This window comes from Notamacropus eugenii, chromosome 1, assembly GCF_028372415.1.
Source record: "Notamacropus eugenii isolate mMacEug1 chromosome 1, mMacEug1.pri_v2, whole genome shotgun sequence".
NCBI classification, from domain to species: domain Eukaryota; kingdom Metazoa; phylum Chordata; class Mammalia; order Diprotodontia; family Macropodidae; genus Notamacropus; species Notamacropus eugenii.
Genome location: NC_092872.1, coordinates 652,394,620 through 652,410,910, shown reverse-complemented (window position 1 = coordinate 652,410,910; position 16,291 = coordinate 652,394,620). Strand labels below are relative to the sequence as shown.

The 16,291-nt window shown below is 34.3% G+C and overlaps 1 protein-coding gene across 1 annotated transcript in view; it reads left to right on the top strand.

The window, feature by feature from the left end:
- Positions 1-16,291, top strand: part of ACYP2 (acylphosphatase 2) — a 227,088-nt gene that overhangs the window by 22,863 nt on the left and 187,934 nt on the right. Inside the window, exons 2-3 of the mRNA XM_072635569.1 lie at positions 1,313-1,329; positions 8,954-9,063. Coding sequence (XP_072491670.1) covers positions 1,313-1,329; positions 8,954-9,063 — 127 coding nt within the window. The remainder of the gene's footprint in view (positions 1-1,312; positions 1,330-8,953; positions 9,064-16,291) is intronic.

The following is a 16,291-nucleotide window of genomic DNA, read 5'->3' as shown; positions in this document are numbered from 1 at the left end:
TGTCATTCACAGATTATCATCAACAATATTGTTGTTACATATACAATGTTCTCTTAGTTCTGCTAATTTACTTTGTAACAGTTAATATTAGTCTTCTTAGATTTTTCTGAAACCATCCCCCTCATCATTTCTTATAGCACAGTAGTATTCCTTCATATTCATATACCATAACTTGCTTAAGCATTCCCCAGCTGATGGGCATCCCCTCAATTTCCAATTCTTTCCCTCCAACAAAAAGAGCTACCATAAATATTTTTGTACAAATAGGTCCTTTTCCCTTTGGTTTGCTCTGTTTGGGATACAGACCTAGTAGTGGTATTAATGAGTCAAAGGGTACACCCAGCTTTACCACCCTTTTGGTTGTTCTCCAGAATGTTTGGATCCAGTTCACAACTCCATCAACAATACATTAATGTACCAATTTTTCCACATTCTCTCTAGCATGTCAATTTCCCTCTTCTGTTATGTTAGCTGATCTGAGAGGTAGTGTCTCAGTGTTGTTTTAATTTGCATTTCTCTAATCTATAGTGATTTAATGTGACTATTCATAGCTTTGATTTCTTCTGAAAATTGCCTGTTCATATCCTTTGACTATTTATCAGTTGGAGAATGGCCCTTATTTTCATAAATTTGATTCAGTTCCCTGTACATTTGAAAAATGAGGCCTTTCTCAGAGAAATTAGGTATAAATTTTTTATCCGCGTTTCCTACTTTCCTTCAAATTTTGGCTGCATTGGTTTTGTTTGAACATAAACTTTTAAATTTCATGTAATCAAAATTATCAATGCTATTTCCTGTGATTCTCTCTATTTCTTATTAGGTTATACTTACATATATTAATAAGCACATATACTTGATTAGTTCTGGAGTTTATAAAAATGTATAATTCAAATAAATGTTTTTACTCTATTTGGTCTTATTTATATTTGGGAAGTATAATTTGAAGATGAATTAATTTTACTGGAAGTGTTTTGTGTCTTTCAATGAACATCTTTGCTTTTTGTATAAAACATGTGATGTGTTATTTAGCACTTAAAAATACCTTTGGAAAAAACATTAGTATTCTCTCTTAAAGTTTTCTTCCCCTTCTATTTTCATATTAAAAGAATCAAATATAATTTGAAGAGTCAAACAGTATCTACATTCTAAATGAATATCATCAGCTTTTATTTATAATTGGCTCTTAAATACATTAGTTTAAAATTTTTCATTTGTCAATAAGCAAATTTAATCAAAGTACCATGTAAACTGGTAATACTCTGTTATAGTAGGATAAACTGATATTTCTTTTTTATCTCTTTTTCCCCAACAGGTGTCTGCTTCAGAATGGTAAGTCAGTACAGTCTTTTTTCTTTTTCTTATTTTAAAAAATACTAATATTCTGATGACAGAACATTATACTCTCCTATTAGTGTTCAAAAATCACAGAGTTTCACTACATGTTTCACTGACAGCCTGTAGTATTTAATTAGTATACTTTGCCTCTGGACTACTCTCATTACATGTAAGTACAGAATATTAAGATTAAGATAGTGTCCTCAAAAATAATTTTTTTCTTTAGAGTTTTGCTATGATTTAGGAACATTAAATATTCTCAATAATAACAAATATTATGAGTTCTTTTATTCTTGCTGTGAATTTAAAGATGTCTTTCTTTATACTTGTGACTGATTCTCTTAAAAATTGTTTTAAGGGGAAGCTAGGTGGTGCAGTGAGTAGAGTACTGGCCCTGGAGTCAGGAGGACCTGAATTCAAATACAGCCTCAGACACTTGACACACTAGCTGTGTGACCTTGGGCAAGTCACTTAACCTCCAATTGCCTTGCCTTCCCCCCTCCCAAAAGAAATTAGTTTTAAATATCAGACATGAAATGTGGCTTTTTTCACGTTGACTAGATATGCAGTGGAAACAGTACGAGATCACTGGGGAAAGAAATACACCCTTTGAACAAAGGCATGAATCTTGTAAAAGCAAGAATGATGTTATATAGGGCAGGGGTTTCCATCTCTTCTGGAAGCTGAATTATAGCATTCTGTAATCTGAGTCACACACTTTCAAAAAGTTCTGGATGCCATATATTTTTAGATAGGATATGCACACAGACACATATTATAACACAGTATTGTGTGTATGTATGCATGTATATAAAAATACACACACATGTATCTTAATTTTTTATTGAAAGATCAAGTATGAACACTTAAATAGGCAAATAATATAGAAAAGAGAATTGTTCAAGAAAATGTTAATAGTATGTATAACTATTTTTAAAAGGTTTTTTAAAGTTTTTAAAGTATATATTAAATTCAATATGATAGTATCAACACTGTCCTGCTTCTGTGTCCCCTTCTGAAATTCCATATACTTCTGTGAATTTTTAAATGCTATGAGTATATATCCTCTTCTCTCAAATAAAAGTCATCCCTTGTAACCATTAAGTACAGTCAAACAAAACAATTCCTCATTCCTTATTCTTGCCTCACGTTTTCCAGTTTCTTCTTTACCATTCTCCCATGTTAATATCTTTACATTGAAATCACTGAATATCAAAATATGTATTGATTTCACTTGGAAGGTTTTAATGATATTCATAAAATTTCTCTCCTCTTGATCTTCTGTAACTAGTGGTTGGTGCATAGCCTATAGCTATTTTCATGGTAATCTTTTTGCATGTCATTTAGTTGAGTGCTTCAATATGAGTTTACCAAGGTCCTACAAAATGGTGATTCTTGTTGTCTTTGATGTACAGTAAAGCCAAATTTACGATTCTCTTATATCCCTAAGGAAAACTTGTGAGCCATCTTTTCATTTATCTGCTATTTCCTTCCTTCTTCCAGTTTCTAATTTTCTGAGTTTCTAATGATAATGTCAAGACTGATAACAATTCAGTACTTTTAGGTCCAATGAGGTCCAATGAGGTCCATTCATTGTTGTTCAGTTATTTCAGTTGTGTATGACTCTTTGTGACCTCATTTGAGGTTTACTTGACAAAGACACTTGCCATTTCTTTCTGCAGTTCATTTTACAGATGAGGAATTGAGGCAAACAGGGTTAAGTGATTTGCCCAGGGTTACATGGTAAATGTACGAAGAAGCATTTGAACTCAGGAAGATGAGTTTTCCTGATCCCAGGCCTGTCACCTTACCACTGTGGCACCAGCTACCCCATGTCTACTCACTGGTCATTTACATTTAGTATACCAGCACCTAGTCTGTCATTCTATTACTAATTAGCCCACATATCTCCATCTTTTCCACAAGAATATCTTCACTTTGTCATATACATTGCTAAGTAAACTATATCTGTAGTAGTGGAAAGATTACAAATGTTCCCTTTGTAACAGGGAATTTTTTTTAAAATTCTACTTTCATATTAAATTAAAATCTATCATTCCCTTTTGTTCTGTGTTGGGATTGGAAGCTCAATTCCGTGTGGACAGTCTCGGGCGGGTAAAGGTGGGAGCTTCTAAATCTTAGAGCTCTCACGAGACCCTCCCAGGAAACGGCAGGGAATGGAGGTGAACCAAGCTATCTCGAGTAATGGGAGAAACGTGATGGGAGAGAGATCTCCCCGCCCTCGAGATTGTCTCGGATCTGGGCACACCTAGTTACCTAACAGCACGGTATTCAGATGCAAACTATGCGGCTGAAGGTTAAGTAGGATTAAGGAAGCCTGAAAGCTCACTTAGCACGTGAGGAGCCAAGAGGACAGTAGGCTCCGCTTCTCTTCTTTCCTCTCTCCCCTCCCCCTCTCTCCCCACTCGTACTTCTACTTCCAATCCCTTAAGATCTTAGCCTCCTTAGGAAATCTCCCCCTCTTCCTCCTAAGGAAGACCCTCCCTGCACTTGTAACCGAGACCCTGAAATAAAGCTCAACCCTTGTTAGACTCTGGAACGTCCTTTCTCTCATATGTGCATCCGGCGTGGCCAGCCGAAGACCTCGGAGGTGAGGTAAGAAGACTCGGGTAGCCCACACAGGCCTCTAGGCCTGGCAGTTCTGCCTCAGTGGAGAGAGAGAAGTTAGTCACTTTTCATAGAGCTAAAGATATTCATTTTTCATTCTTTCTTGCAGACTGAATAAATTCTGGTTTCTAATTTGTTCTCATAGCTACTATTTTCCAGCACATGTTGTAAATTTAAATAGTAAAAAAGGGAGAATTATTAAAGTCCAGGTCCCCTTTTTCCCTTCTGCACATATCCATTTTATAACTGTCTTATGTTAGAAAACAGTGAACTTCTGCACGCATTTAAATACCAGAAGAAGGTGTCCAATGTTTTAATAAAGTTATGGCTATATTAGGTATTAGTAGAGGGAAAAGATATTAGGTATAGTATGTGGAAATCAATCTTTATTTAGTTTCTCTTGGAAGTATAATTGATTTCTATTTAAACTTAATTTTAGGCAATTTGGGATGAATTAACATTAGATCCTATAAAACAAAATATTTTAAGGAATAAATTTTGGCAGTTGGTATTGTTGTTTGGTTGTCTTGTTTTTTTTCAAAGCATTATTAAGCTCTATAGGAATATTTACCTTTCTTCTTATGTAGATGCTTGAGAAATGTTTATTGCATCTGGTTGAATATTGTATTCCTATTCTATTTATATAATTTCCTTTCCTTGTTTGTATGTTTTCTTCTGCAACACTACCCAGTGCCATAGAAGGTATTTAATAATTTTAGGCATTCAGTAATTTTTAAAATGATGGTGAAGACCACGTCCTTAACAAAGGAGTCAGGAAGAAGACAAAGAGCCAGCACAGGAGATATAGTAAATGTGGTTTCAGGTGATACCCTGGGTAGGGTAGGACAGAGTTCCAAGGAGGAGAGGCTGGTCATCAGGATCAGAAGATATAGAAACTTTAAAGTGCATGAAGACTGACAAAAGACCATTGGGTTTTGTAATTAAGAGGCCATTAGTGACCTTTGCTAAAGCCATTTCAATGGAGTGATGGGAGTGGAACCCTAATTGCAAGGAGTTGAAGAAAGTAGTCAGGAAGTGGAGGCATTAGATGTAGGAATTTTTTTTTAATTTTAATTTCAATTTTTAATTATATTTTCAGTGTTCTATAATCACTACCATATAACTTAGATTTTTTTCCCTTTCTACCCCTCCTTTCCCCTCTCCCCCCTCCCTCCCCAAGATGGCATACAATTTTATATGGCTTCTACACATACATTCCTATTCCATACATTTTCACCATAGTCATGTTGCATAGAAGAAACAAAATGAATGGGAGAACTCATGTAACAAACCAAAACATAATACAAAAGAAGATGATCTGCTACATTCTGCGATTGAATTCCATAGTTCTTTCTCTGCATGTGGAAGGCATTTTGCCTTAAAAGACCATTGGGAATTTTTTAGGTCCTTGCATTGCAATGAAGTTCTAAGTCTACCAGAAAAAATCTTTGCATACCATGGTTGTTGCTGTATACAAAGTTCTCCTGGTTCTGCTCCTTTTGCTCAGCATCAGATCATATAAGTCTTTCCAGGCCTCTCTGAAGTCTTCCTGTTCATCATTTCTTATGGCACAATAGTATTCCATTACATTCATATAACCATAATTTATTAGCCATTCCCCAATTGATGGGCATCCCCTTAATTTCCAGTTTTTGGCCACCACAAAGAGTGCTGCTATAAATATTTTTGTACATGTGGGACCCTTTCCCATTTTTATGATTTCTTGGGGATATAGTCCTAGAAGCGGTATTGTTGGGTCAAAGGGTATGCATATTTTCATAGCTCTTTGGGCATAGTTCCAAATTGCTCTCCAGAATGGTTGGATCAGTTCACAGCTCCATCAACAATGAATTAGTGTTCCAGCTCTCCCACATCTTCTCCAACATTTATCATCTTCCTGTTTTGTCATGTTAGCCAATCTGACAAGTGTGATGTGGTATCTCAGAGTTGTTTTGATTTGCATCTCTCTAATCAATAGTGATTTAGAGCATTTTTTCATATGACTATAGATAGCTTTAATTTCTCAGAAAACTGCCTGTTCATATCCTTTGACCATTTATCAATTGGGGAATGACTTATATTTTTGTACATTTGACTCAGTTCTCTATATATTCTAGAAATGAGGCCTCTATCACTGACATTAGCTGTAAAAATTCTTTCCCAATTTTCTGCTTTCCTCCGAATTTTGGTTGCATTGAGTTTGGTTCAATAAATTTCTTAAAGTCAGCTATAGGTACGGGCAGTGCTTAACACAATTTAATACCTAATTGGGGAAGTTCAGAGATGTATCATGTCTCTCTGTTGTCCCTCAAATTATGTGCAGGTGAACACTTATTTATTTAATGCGCAGGGCTAGCCCAAATTATGGCATTTTGGTCTGAGACAGTGTAGTTTTTTTATACAATTCAAAGTTTATTATTCAGATATTGAAAGTGAATAAGTAAACTGGTAATGGCAGGAGCCATTGAAATATTTTATTTTTTGTTATTTCTTAATATTTTATTTTTCCAATTACCTTTAAAAACATTTTTAACATTAATTTAAAAAAATTTTGAGTTCCAAATTTTTCCCCCTCCCCTAATCCCTCCCTGAGAGGTAAAGCAATTTGATATAGATTATTTATGTGTAGTCATGGAAAATGTAATTGAAATACTTTAACAAACCTGATTGGAAACAAAAAATTAGGTAGTTTTCAAAATCTTTATGTCCTAATATTAGCTTGCCTCTTTTTAAAAAATTAAGTTTATTGATTTTATTCTGAACTTAAGAAATAAAACAAACATTTCTATAATAAAGTAGAATAAGAAAACAGAGGATTGCACCTGAAATTGCAGACCCATTATGTACAACTTGCTATTCCTTTCAAATATACTACAAAGTTATCATGTAACTTCCCCCTCCCCCTCCCACCCCTCCCCCCAACTTAAGGATGGCTTCCCTTAAACACAAGTTCTTTTCTCTGAATTCAAACAGCATTTCCTTCATAGAATCCTTGTGGTTAATTTGGGTATTTATATTGGTCAGAATGAGTTGGTCCCTCAAAGTTGTTCTCAGAGCAATGTTGCTGTTACTACATACACTACTCTCATGGTTATGCTCCATTTGCTCTTCATATCACCTTACTTCTTACCAACTTCTATTCCTTTTCATTGGTCTGTAGAAACAATTTGCTTATGTAGTTCATTACTTTTTTTTTTTTGACACCCTGACAGCTCTCTAATGCCTAAGCATAATAAAGAAAGCTCTTATATTGAATTGTAGATCCGAGAGGCAGTATGATATGATGAAAGCTGGATATGGAATCAAGAAAACATAGGTTTAAATTCTGCTTCAGACACTTTTGTTATTGGGAAAGTCATATAACTTTTCTGGGCCTTGGTTTCCTCATCTGTAAAGGATAGGTTTGGGCTCAGTAACCTATAAGATCCTCTACTGGTCTATATCTAGGATATTTGCTGTAGAACTTTTGTTGGTTTGTATTAGTTTATTTAATTAGGAATGTTATAGAACTAATGCTCTACATTACCTTGAACTCCTAAGTACAACACAATGTTTTTGTCTTTTTACTATTTATTCCCCATTGCTACTTCAAGACCTAATCTCTGCTATCAGAATTTAGCAACTTTTCTTTTTTTCTTTCTCTTTGTATTTATTTAGTATTTTATTTTTCCCGTTACATGTCAAAACAACTTTTAATATTTGTTTTTAAAACTTTGAGTTCTAAATTCTTTCCCTTCTGCTCTCCCCATCCTACGGACAGGGCAAACAATTCTATATAGGTTATACATGTGTAGTCTTGCAAAATATATCCATAATAGTAATGTTGGAACACAATGTTTTTCAAAAGTTATCGAACCTTGACTTCTGCCTTCCCTCCATACAAATTAAATTTTTACCCCAGACTCAGTTATTAAGATTCAGGGTTAACAGAATACGATGATCACCAGTGAATTGCCCAATTATCACATGTTTCTAGTCTCTCTCATATTCCATTTGTATTCTACAAAACTACCAGATTGATAACCCTAGATTATGTATATATGTGTGTGTGTGTGTGTGTGTGTGTGTGTGTGTGTGTGTGTGTGTGTGTGTGTGTGTGTGTATATATATATATATATATATATATATATATATATATATATATATATATATATATATATATATATATATATATATATATATATATATATATGTAAACCATATCAGTCCTCTACTTGAAAATCTTGGGCAGACAGAGAAGCAAGTTGTCCAGTATGCCTTTTTTGCAAGTCCAGAAACAATAAGAAAATGTCAGAATAACATCCTAGTATGGTAGGTAATACCCTAATTCACTAAGTTGCTGAAGCAGTAGTTGATAACATTTTGTGTGTGTGTGTGTGTGTGTGTGTGTGTGTGTGTGTGTACTTTCCTGCCTTGGTAGGTAGTGTATGCTAAACATTAGCTTTCTTTGATTGAGAATCTTGTACTACCTCCAAGCTGTCCTTCTGAATGTGAAAGATCATTATCTGATAATATAAAGGTCATTATAAAGCTAGATATGTATTTACTCTAGAAATGACATGGAAGTTGCTTTTTAAATAAATTCCTAATTACCTTGTTTGGAGGCAGAGGGTAGTGTAAAGGGAAAGAACCCTGACTCTAGAGACAGAATTTTAAATCCCATTTGTAATGCTTACTACCTGTGAGATCTTGGATAAGTCACTTAACTCCCTAGGCTTTCAGTTCCCTCTTTTGTAAAATGAGAGGATTAGATTAGAGGGTGTCTGAAAGCCCTGCCAGCTTTAGATGAAATGCATAACAAATACCATTCATTTAGGTTTAATTGAAGTTTTACTGTATTTCAAATATGTAATGTTCACTATTATATACCTGAAGAAATGACAATCTTTAAGTTAGTGTTCTTTGAACTTTCAAACCAAATTTGCTATGAATCTAGGGTTTTGATGCCAAGTGGACTGTCCATCTCTCTTTTGTTTTCCTATTCGTGTAGTACACAGAAGGTGAAGCTAGGAAGATGGGAGTTGTTGGCTGGGTTAGGAATACTCGCCAAGGAACAGTACAAGGCCAAGTTCAAGGTCCTGAAGATAAAGTCAACTCCATGTAAGTAAAAAAATCTTCAATACTTACTAGTTGAAACAGATTAATAAATGAAAATATAAAGGCAATTTGTGAAATATTTAAAGGTATTTCCAAAAATTAAAAGTTAGTCATTTTCTAAAAAATCTTCTCACATTGTACTTGCTTAGTGTTGTTAATCAGTTCCACAAAAGCAGATTAGCTAAAATAAAATACGCAGTGCTGTTGTATAGTTATCGTTGCTGGGGTTCAAGTGATAGTTCTGTCATTGCCAAATGCCTGATTTCTATCTCTGGTGATCAAACAAGCAAGGTTTACAGTGAGGTTTCATGATGTTAAGGTAGAATTTGGTAATAATATGCAAATGCCATTATTGTGAAGTTGTGTTGGTCAGAGCAGTGTTACATGGGGTATGCCTGATGGAACAGATTTAGTTTGTGTATTATAACAAAACCAAAAAAAAAGCTTTTTTAATATATAGGAGCAAGCAGAAGAGATGGAGATTAGCTTGAAACTTTGACGGCAGTGATGTTTCCGGGGGCATCAGGTGCTTCTGAGGGCCTAGAAGATATCTCCTTGGTAAAATTCCATGAAACTTTAGGGAACTCATAGATATTCTTTTTCAGTTTCTAATGAGCCTGTTCAATATTTCTTCTCCATTGACATATAATGCAACAGCTTTAGGGGATTTTAGAGGCTGACTTACTGACTGTCCTCTACAATCTCACTGACAAATAGCCATCTAGTTTCTACTTAAAGACCTGTACGGAAAGGGAACCTGATGCCTCTTGAGGTGTCCCATTATACTTTTGTATAGCTCTAATTATTAATAATTTTTTCTTACATTAAGCCTAAATCTCCCTCTCCATTGTTCTTCATTTTGCTCTCTAGGGTCAGCAGAACATTCCTAATCATTATGTCACGTTATAGTCCTTTAAGTACTTAAAGACAGCTGTTATAACCCACAAAGTCTCTTTTTCTTTAGGTGAAGCATTCCTAGTTCTTAAACCAATCCTTGTATGGTATAATCTTTAGGTTCATTACTGTCCTATTCACCCTCATTTTGCCACTTTCGAGCTTATCAAAAGCCTTCTATGTAGCCTTATCAGGGAATAGTAGTACATAGGGACTGTCAGTTACCTGCCTAGACTGGGACATTTTGCTTCTCTAATTGCTACCTCATACAGCATCTTTTGGCTGCTATTTCACGCTTAAGAGTAATAATGAACTTGTAGTCCACTAAATGTTTTTCAGAAAAATTTCTATCTAGACACATCTTTTCCCATCTTATGTTTGTGAAATTAATTTTTAAAACCCAAATGTAAGGTTTAACATTTATCTCTGTTAAATTACATCTTATTCTATTTGTACTATTATTTTAAATTGTTGAGAGCTTTTTGGATCCCATCTCTGTCATTCAAAATGTTAGTTGGTTATGCCTTTTCACTTCATATTATTTGCAAATTGGATAAACATGCAATTTTTGCCTTTTTACAAGAATAGATTCCCCAATAGACCGCTTTTAAAAAAAAGTTTCTTGATGTGTTTTGTTTTTACATTATAAACATTTATAGATTACTCTCATTTCAGAAGTGTTTTTTTAACAAAGTAAAACTAATAATACACTGATTTCATCTGAACCTTCATGTGACATCTCATATCTTTGTTTTCAAAAAAATAACAAATCTATTTTCTCTCCCTCTCATTCCCCATCCTGTTGAAAAAAGTTTTTTTTGTAACAAAACAAACATATACAAACATATACATATATACATGTGTGTATACATATAAATGATTTCTCTGTAATGTATAGTAAATTGTATCAATCATAGATCTTACAACATTAAAATTTTTATAGTATTATTGTATAAATTGTTCCCTGTTCATTCTTCTTTATTTTAGAAAAGTATTCAAAATTGTTTTTATAATATTGATATTATAGTAAAAATTGTTCTCATTAGTTCTGCTTATTCATTCTTCATCAGCTTATATGAAACTTTCCATATCTTTTTCAAATCATCTATTTCCTCATTTTCTTCAGCATAGTAGTATTTTATCACATTCATATGCCACAATTTATTCAGCCATTTTTCAGTTCTTAGACATTTCCTTTGACGTTCAAGCTTTTTGCCATCACAAAAAGAGCTTCTATAAATATTTTGTTTCTGAAGTACCTTTTGTTCTTTTTTTGATTTTTTTTTTTGTATAGTCCTCATAGGTGTCAAAGGGCATGCACCATTTTGTTACTTTTTGGATATAATTCCAACTTTTTTCCAGAATTGAAACCATCTACAGACCTACCAACACTGCATCATTGTATCTGTTTTCTCATTCCAAGATGACACTAAACTATTAATGATTATTTTTTGGCTTGGGCCTTTCTACCAGTCCTAATTCCATCTGCCAATACCGATATATTGCCCATATCTCTCCATCTTTTTCAAGGATGCATGAGAGACTTTGTTAATTATTTTACTAAAATCTATATATGCTCTATTTTTAAAAATTCCCTGGCTTAGTAATTTTATAACTCTTCCTTTTTTATATTTGTATATTTATTTACTATCTCCTTTCCTGGATTGTAAACTCTTAGAAAGTTCTACTTCTACTTTATGTTGTAAGCGTTTGCTTCTTCTTAGAGCAATAGATATTGTTGATGGACTTTTTACCCTTGTACAGAACCCTAGGTATATATAGAATAAATGTAAAATAAATATCAGGTAGTTTGCAAGATGGAGCCCTAGCATTTGGGGGGAATCAGAAAAGTCTATGTTAAGAAGATGGCATCTGAGGTATATTTTGAAGGAAGAGAAGAATTCTACAAGGCAGAAATTAGGGGAGAGGACAGCCTAAGCATTAGTCAGAAAGTGGGGGAAGTGGTGGCCAGTAAAAAGGCACAGAAATGGGAAATAGAATGTCGTGAGTAAAGAGTAAAGAGAAGGATGATCTGGCTGTACTTTACAGTACAAGAAATGGAAATATGTATAATGAGTCTAGAAAATAAGTTGAAGCCAGATTGTGAAGGACTTTAAAGTCAAACAGTGGAATTTATATTGAATCCTAGGTGCAATATACAAGATATATATATACACACAGTAGAAACAATAATTCTATGGAGGTTGTTGAAGTCAGTAGGAGAGAGAGTATAGAGTGATCAGAGACATCTTCCCAGAACATCCATTTAAGGATAGTGCTAAAGCCAGCTATCTCTTCATTTCCCTCTCATTTATGCCATCATACCCCAGGACCTTTTTATCCTACAAGATCACTCCAGCCCTGGAACTCACACTTCAGTACCTTCTGTCCCTGGGGGCCCACCCTCTGAGAGGAGGTTGGAAAGTAGAGAGCTCCTATCAGAACCTCCATTTAAGGAGGCTACCCCAGCCAGCCACCCTGCTGTTCTCTTCTGGACTTCTCTAATTGCCCATACTCCCCCACCATGCTTTTTTTATTTTTTTTTTTAGCTTTCTTTTGTATGTTGTTTTTCCCTGTTAGATTGTAAGCACCTCATGGGCAGGAACTATCTTTTACCTTTCTTTGTATCTCTAGTGCTTAGCATAGTGCCTGGGATATAATGGGCACTTAATGTGTATTGACTGAGAACCCAGGACAAAGTCTTAGGGAACACCATCTATGAGGGGGCTCGATATTGATAATGAGCCTCCTAATAAAGGAGAGCAAAAAGTAGTTGGCTAGGTAGGAGAGTCAGGATCGAGTAGTATTAGAAAAAAAAAGAGAAGAGAATCTAGGAGAGGGTAGTTAGTGGTGTCAAATGCAGCAGAACTCTCAAGAAGAACAACCATCAGATTTGTTAATTAAGGGATCCTTGGTAATTTTGGAGAAAGCAGCTTCAGTTGACTAACGAGGGCAGAAACCAGATTGGAAAAAGTTAAAAAGTGAGAGGAGCAGAAATGGAGATGAATACAAGTAGGTTTTTCTGTGTGTTTGGCTATGAAAGGGAGGAGAGATATAGGACAGTAGTTTGAAGGCATGATCAGTTCTAGAGGAACTCTAAAGAGGACCTATTGCCTTTTTCTGTGCCATTACAGCTGCTACCATCACCATAAGAGGAAAAGATTTCCTTTGAACAGGGCCTAAGGAGTTGCTATTCAGGAACTGTTGTTAGAAGCAGGGGAACTTAAGAGAACTCTTGCAGATAAATAAAATTTATGAAGTAGCTCTTTAACAGAAATAACTATTCTATTTTGTTATGTTTAAAAACAAAATTTGTAATGGACATACATAATAAGTGTCATAAAGACATTTTCTAGAAAGATTACTACTCTCAGAAATAGACTTAGAAATATTAACATTAATTAACAACATAATACAATGTATAAATTGATTTTTAATTAAATTCCCAAACGTTTATGAAATGTCTTCTATGTGTAAGGCACTGTGCTAGATATTAAGGATACAAACATGATAAAAAGTTCTTGATTTCAGAGAACTTACAGTCCTGTAGGAAGAATGTGCTTCAAAGAATATGACAGGGGAAAAGAAGTGTTTCCCAAAATCTTATCCTGTATCTCATTCCATGTTGTGTCCTAAAGAGATCTTCTCCCTCCTGACTATCCCTCCTTGTACCCCTTCTCCCTCCAGTCTCCAGAGAAAGAGGAAGTTTTGGTACTACTAACACTGAGTAAATATTATTCATTTTTAACAGTAGTTTTAATTTTACTGAAGATGATATTAAAAAGTTAACAAGAAAGATGTAATTTATCTCTTTTTAGCAAAGATGTGGGAAATTTTTTGAAGCCATTTTTGCAATTTATGAACTAGCATTTTGTGTTTTACATTCTGTTTTCAAAATAACCCTAATTCTTAGTTTAATTCAGTAGTGGCAAACTGTTTTAAATCATGTATAGACTGAAACTCAGTTAAATTGCTCATTTGCCAGTAGGGATTGATGGAAAGTCTCAGAAGATTTTAAGAGCTTCTACAACCACAAAATTCTCTTAATTTTCTTCTTAAAAATGAAAAATAACAAATTAATTTCAGGGTTCTTTATAATAAGTGTCCCTTCAAATTCTCAACAGTAATCACACTTTAAACCTGTAGCAAATAGTATTCTGAAGTCATTTTTAAACACCGAAACAGATAATTTATTTAGAACATAAATAGAAAGTGAGTTTCAAAACTGAGACATGTTTGTATCATGCTTCTGTTTTCATTGTTTCATGATTAATATTCTTTTTCTGTTTCTATTATACCAGTTCATTTTCTGTTGAATTATTTGGAAGAGATTTTAAAGTTAATCTTTTCTCACATCAACTCCATATAGGCATAGAAATTTAGACTTGTATATCTAGATCTAGAAAGAATTTTAGAAGTTGTGTAGTTCAACTCCTTCATTTTTCAGATGAGAAAACCAGAATTTTTATCTCAATGGGCAGAGGTAGATATATCTCAGTCAGAAGTAAATGATACATACATAAAGGCAAAAGGCATCAATGAAAAAAAATAATATGGGTTGTAGTTACCTAGGGCTACTGCTAATAACAAAAATGCAAGGAATCAAAACATAATTTTTATGAAGTCATGGCAGAAAATTTGTGTAAAGGAGGGGGTTTTACTATTCACATCAATTAATGTAATCCATCAAGGGTTCTAGAATATAATCACAAGGTATTAAGTGCAAAGGGTGGTCATATTTACTTAGGTTTTAATGTGTAAACAAAACTAAGACTTGATTGTTTTTTAAAATATGAACTCTAATCATAAAGTAGTATGTATTAAGGAATTTTACTACATTCCTATAATGTGTGAATAAATTCTTAATCAATTCCATTGATTGAAAGGGAGGAAACAGTTTGTGATTGACTGAGAGAATCAGACATGTCTATAGGTCTATATATAAAAAGAGCAAGTCAATAAAAGAGTTGACCAGTTTAGTAGTGGAAGAATTCCAACTCATAATTCTTCTGTTTGAGTATTGGAGCTCAAAGTGGAAGAAAAACCAGGATCCTGAAAGGAAATCATTCTTTGGGGGGAGAAAAGGGATTTTGAGACTCTCATCTTCTTCTTTAACCTCCCATTGACCATGCCACTGGAAAGATTGGATTAGTAGAAGACATTGCATATAGCCAAGAGAAGAGAAACATATCCAAGTGAGGCAGTCATTTCATGAATAAAGCCTTGAAGAGGAGTACAGTGCTACTGTGGACTCTAGAGTAAAAACTCTGCAAAGGGAGAAAGTACTTCCAGTACCATAAATGTCACTCCTTTGTTATTTTGTGTATTTATGGGGTTTTTTGTGTATTTTACTACGATTATAGTCTTTAAGTTTGATCCCACTCTACCTACGTGTTTTACGTGTACTTGTGGGAGAGTGTGCCCTAGTCTTTTGGGGAAAATATTTCATGCTAACTGTATACTATACCATCTTAGTAAATGCCTTTGCTAAAGGCTATTTGAGACTACTGGCTAAGTGTTAATGGGAAGTGCATTGGTGGAAGTTTGTGAGAAGCATATTCTAGGTTACCCTAAGAACCCTGAGTGTTATAGCTGCTCTATGGGGATTGAATCAGTCAATAAGAGTGTGAGTTTATAAAGTAGGCCAGAAGGGCTTCTGTACTTAAAAGAACATTAATAGAGTATGTTTTGCTATGTGAGATTTAAATTTTAATAGCATTTAAATTGTTCTACTTCTTCTATATTATTGATACTCTTTTCCCCTGTGTTTGACACTTTATCTCAAAGTTTCCTACTTCCCACTATCCTGTTTACCTTTCCTGGTACTAGTATCCCTATCCATAATGAGTACTATTGACTTTCTGTCTTTATCCTTCCTTTCCTGTCTTTTTCTTGTCCTTCAGTCCCAAACATGGAACAGCACTTTCTCAGATGATCCTAAAGGTCAGTTGGTTGGTACACGTAACTTCTATTAGATTACCAACAATAACTGGTTCTTGAGAAGTGACCTACTTCTCCCACTCCAATCTTAAAACCATGCTAATATTTGAGGTCTGCTAAAGTACCTTCAATTATTCATAAATTGTACCTCAAATTGATGAATCACGAAATAACCCCAATAAACTAGTTGGGAAGTGAAGATTTAGTGAAGGGAATGGGTATCACTGGGGATGCTTTGTCTAAGTCTAGTCTTCAAATTTCAGATAGACAACTAAAGAGCCTTGTTTTCCTTATCTACACAAAGTGTGGCTCACTAGGGTTAATAACCATGCATAATTTCCCCCTTATTGCTTTCATTTGACATAGAAGAAATATGTATCACCTTTATGGACCAGGG